Below are 5205 nucleotides of genomic sequence, written 5' to 3'. Positions count from 1 at the left end.
GCATCACACAGGGTATATCATATGTCCGTAGTGTTTTCGATTCACTCGTGATGTTGGGTTGTCCGCCTATATCCATTTATGTTTTTTAAATTTATCCTGGTAATCGATAAGAAATTTCCATGGAGCCGGACCGGATATTTTCAGGATCAGGAATCCAGGATTTTTTTTTTTCTGGTTTTTAAATTTGGTAATGATTTTGCAGGGGACAGTAAAGCTGAGAAATACAGCTAGAGATATCTTGCCAAATATTGAAAGCGTTGGTCTTCACTATGCTTCACTTGCTAATAACCCGTTTATTTTTTTTTGTTCTTTTTGCTTATGCACTAGGCTGCATGTGCTTGAACATAGTTTCTTAGGTAATTTGTATTTTTAGTCACCCGGCAATTTTTTTCAGTTGCCATTCTTGTGGCCATCCATCATCTAGAATTTGGCTAAAGTGTTTTTTTTCCAAGAGAGGAAACATGCAATATTTCAAGCCCCCCTGGAAGAGGGAAACATAATGACATCTAACAAAGATTTGCAAGAACATTGAAGTTCAAGTTACAATGTGGCAGACATTATAAAAAACATGAGATTTTCTATGGAGTGGTATTCAATTTCTTCTCCAACAAATCAGAACAGATTTGTCCCATCATATCATAGAAGGAGAGCAACTCAGCCAATTGCTCTACTGCCATGTTTTGCATTACCTTCCTGGCCATCGCTCCTCTCTCCTTGGTCATCTTCATCTTTTGCGCATAGGATGAGGAGTTCCTCACAGTTGCACCCATTTGTTTTAACCTTATCTCTTGCTGTGAGCTCAACGCCATGTTTGACTGTTAAGATTTAAATTTCTCATTCTCATAGTAAGCCAAGAGGAATGTAAGAAAGACAACTAGAAACCAGCATAGCCAAGTTTAACTTTGTTGGTAGTTAAGTTTGTTCATTTATCTTACTAAGCTTGTTCAATTCTGAGCTCACTTACTATATTTATAATTTAATTCGAACATTCTGTTATGAGAATGAAAGTATAAACTACGGTGTGCATTCTTCACATGTTCTTTTATGAGTGAAGATATTTATCTCATTCTCATCTTATAGCAACAATCAAATGTGTTATCAAGGGGATTAAATCAGCATTCCTATTATCTTAGCTTCTTGTTGGATAAGTACCTCAAGGAATTCAGCTCCAGCTTCAAGATCTTGCTCTTTCGATGGTGGCATATCAAGCCCAGCAGCATACAAGTTCTTCGCAAGCGAGAAACTCCTCATTATGATCTTCCTTTTCTTTTCCAATTCTTGATTAATCTTTGGGGCATGGTTCAGATTTGCATAGCTATTGACCTTCGTTTGATATGCAACCACTGCCTTGACAAATTCCTATATAAAGAAATATCATTTTAAATGGATACATTTCCTTGCAATTCAATAGCTTTGCATAGAATTCCAGAATTTTCCTACTTATAAACATGAAATAGTTTCATTTCTATTTCATTCCTTTCTTACTGCATCGCTAACCAACCATTGTTAAGTTAATTCTAGTGCCATAACAAAACAGCACACTAAAACATTATAACCGTAGATGTATAGCCTGCCCAATTCCTCAGAAAACGATACCATCACAATCGATACGTTCACCTGTTTAGATCCCCATGATAACATACTATATATCAAAAGTAATATTTCAAACACAGCAATAAATAAACTTAAAATGAAAGATTCATCTTACAAACATTCAAAAATAATATATACGTATATAATAATTCATTTGTTGAAAGTGCTGTCTAATTAATTCACTATTTTACTTGATATGCTTTTTGTATAATTTTTTTTTTTATAATTCAAGTATCTAACTATATAATTTCATTATTCTGTTGCAAAATATGAAATTGCGGCCCCTTTAGAGCGGCCTTACACTTTCTGGAAGGAGGTAAATCAAAGGGATGAGCGGTGAGGCAACTAAAGGAGCATTCCGCACCCGCTTTGATAACTCTTCTGCGTTAACCATCTGCGCTAGCCCATGGGAGCTCCATAATTTCATTATTGAGCTGATGTTCTATCAATCTGATAAGTCTATAACTCTTGTCTAGTATTCTAACTCACTTGAAGTAGAGCAACAGTGAGGCCCAACAGACCAGTCCAAGAGTGTAGCCCAAACAAAAAAAAAAAAAAAAATAGACACTCGGACTCTTTATAGGATGCCAGCGTCAGCGTACGGAGTGCTCAGGTCAGCGGATGATTAAAGGCGAAGAGAAGAGACGGTTGGGCGGTGGAGAGAGAGAGCAAGAAAAGATAGAGTGTGAAGAGTCGAAAGAGAAGAATGGAATAATTCAGGAGAAGAAAAGAGGAAGAAGAAGAGGCTTGCAACACAGGACTGAGCAAAAAGGAAGAGAAGTGGGAGCTGTTGAATTTGGAGAAAATTGTCTAGCATGGAGAGTAAGAAACCTGCATAGAACATTAGAAGAAGAAGGAGAAAGAGGAGGAGGAGGAGGAGGAAGAGGAGGAACTGGTGCAGTTGATATTTAGAGAAAGAAAATAAGAGATATGAGATATTGAAGCATACCATGTTTAGTTTTAGAGGGGAAGTGAAGATGTTTCTCGGTCCATTCAGAGTGTATCCTTCTTAACTAACTATTTGTTATAGAATTTAATTGAATATTGACTTTATTTTGTAGCACAAGATTAGTTAGGGCTTCATGTATAGGGTGACACTCCAGAAATTTTTCTGAATATTTTTTCGATAGAGCAAGAGACTAGTTTAGCACACTATCATGATTTGATTAATAGGAATGTTTATTTTATTGAATAACTAACTAAAATATTAAATGATGTATGTAGCCGTGAAAGTGTTACGTATTATTCGGTTGTGCTGATTTGTTTATTGAAATCAGAAAAGTCGACAACCTTTTTGTTTGATTATCTACTTTCAACGTGAAAGCTATGAAGTCACCTACCAATGGGTTCCATCGGTCATGTCATTATTGTACAGTTCTATGTAATTAGTGCCAACTATCTACTAAAACTGTTGGAGACAGAAGAAAAGAGAAAGGAAATTGCACCTAGATTGTTGGGATTAAGTGAATTCATATTTTCTGAGTGGTACCACCAACATCAATTGCATTCATAAATATTAGATTACTGTATTGAATTTACGATATTATTTAGTTTGTTGTTTGCCCCAACTGATTTATAGGGAAATAATATAAACAAGTAGTACCAGTGGTTTCTTATCTGTTATGGTATTCTACTGCCTCATGATTGAAAAAGCTCATTGCAGAGTGTGGATGAAGTGATGCATATATGATGACCAATAATAAAATTCTCTTTATCACGACTAATGTTAACTATTTCATCTTGTTTATCTGCATACGTCTCATTTTAACAGTGGCATTTTCCCTAAAAATTGTTAATCATGAAAACTATATGAGATCGTAGCACCACTTCAGTATATGAAAATTCCATATGCGGTAAGGGAAGTTGCAATCGATGTAAACAGATATAACAAATATAATTGATGTACCTGATAAGCTTTAGGGCAACCAGGGTAATCGAACTCTTCGGATCCGGGCCGACGCATGCGCTCCGGGTGAAACTGCAAGCCCATGATGAATTTGCCCTCGTCCGGATGGTACGCATCGGGGTCATAGAAACCCTCCACCAAACCATCCGCCGCGAACGCCATCGGCACGAACCGCTCCGCCAGCCGCTTCACCCCCTGGTGGTGGTAGCTGTTCACCGCGATCGTCATCTCCTCTGGCCTCAGTGATTCTGCAAACCACTCGTGCAGCGGCGTCCCTTCCGCCACTTTCACCTCGTGCCGGTGCCCATCGTAGTCGCCGTAGTTGATGTGCTCGACGACGGCCCCGACACCGCTCTTCCTGTGGAGCTCCTTCTCCACGTCCTGGTACAGGGATCCGCCGCAAGCCACATTGAGGACCTGCGAACCGCGGCAGATGCCGAGAAAGGGAATATTGCGCTCGAGGCAGAGCTTGGCGAGACAGAGTTCGATGGAGTCCTTCTCGCGGTCGACGGTAGCGTCGCTGGCGTGCAGGCTGCGGATCTCGTCGAGCTCCTCGGAAGATAGGCCCCCGGAGGCGTCAGCAGCGTAGTGGGACGGGTCGATGTCCTCTCCCTCACACAGCAACACGCCGTGGATCGGCTCGAAGCTCTCGAGGAGCATGTGCACGCCCGCGACCCGCGGCACGATCACCGGCACCGCGCCGTATCCCACGATCAAATCCAAATGGTACTCCCCTGTTTCAAGATCGATCCATCTCAATCTTCTCATCGACTTTGGACGAACAAAATGATCCGGAAAGCAGGATACTCACCGACGAAATCGACGAACTTGTTTTTGCGAACGCAGCGGCGGGAGACGATGAGGACGCGCGGAAGGAGTTTGGAGAGATCGGAATCGGAGGAGGGCGCCATTGTGATCCTAATCCGCTCTGCTCGCCTCGCCTCGCCTCGCCTATTTATTGCTTAATAGTTAATTCTAACGAATTGCTTCTCGCTTGCTCTTCTATAGGATTAGGGTTGCCTATTTATAGACTGAAGATGAACATCACAATTTTGGTATTTAATTAATCATTTGACCCTTTTTTATATTTCAAAATTCCACCCTGGGTCCACGCAGGCCACTCCGGCTCTTCCCACGACAAGCCGCCGCGTTACACACAAAAAATCGAATACTAATTCTAATTGCGAACAACGTGAAACGAGTGGATGCGGGAACACGGCATGCGGTGGAAAAAAGTCAAAACAGGAAACTGTTATGGTTGCTAATTAAAATGATTTTATCTGGAGAAGTTAATTAATTAATTAATTAATTGGCAAGATCAAGGGGGGATGCGATCAGTCTGGTGAGGATTGCCACGTAGGTAGTCGTTATCTGGGGACGGTCAGAAATGGAAGCGCCACGGCAGATGCTGTTTGCGTCGCTATTGGCGCAATGAACCCGTACTTCGTTCACCTGAGTCGGTGAGTCGGAAGGCAGCTGTCGTCGCACGTAAATAAAAACGTGCTCGGACGACGTGTGCAGTGTGCTCCAGTGCGGCCATGAGTTTCGTTCCTTTGAATCTCATTCGTTCATGAACTAACGACTGAAATCAATTCTTCTCTTGATCGGACGGCTCCTCCTTCCCGAACGCAGGGGCTAATCTGGATCTTTTTCGGAACACAAAGATAATGGGAATCGACCGATCGTATTGAATTTGAAACTAGACA

The 5205-nt window shown here is 41.3% G+C and overlaps 1 protein-coding gene across 1 annotated transcript; it reads right to left on the bottom strand.

Annotated features, from left to right (window-relative positions):
- Window positions 1–460: 460 nt before the first annotated feature.
- Window positions 461–4508, bottom strand: LOC122008297 (putative glutamine amidotransferase GAT1_2.1). The gene is made up of 4 exons (XM_042563996.1): window positions 4311–4508; window positions 3500–4233; window positions 1153–1359; window positions 461–815 (listed from the first exon to the last, which is right to left on the bottom strand). The coding sequence occupies exons 1-4, from the start codon at window positions 4408–4410 to the stop codon at window positions 579–581; spliced, it is 1278 nt and encodes a 425-aa protein (XP_042419930.1). The 5' UTR covers window positions 4411–4508; the 3' UTR covers window positions 461–578.
- Window positions 4509–5205: the final 697 nt, after the last annotated feature.

This window comes from Zingiber officinale, chromosome 8A, assembly GCF_018446385.1.
Source record: "Zingiber officinale cultivar Zhangliang chromosome 8A, Zo_v1.1, whole genome shotgun sequence".
Classification (NCBI taxonomy): Eukaryota; Viridiplantae; Streptophyta; class Magnoliopsida; order Zingiberales; family Zingiberaceae; genus Zingiber; species Zingiber officinale.
This window is presented reverse-complemented; position numbering and strand designations above follow the sequence as displayed.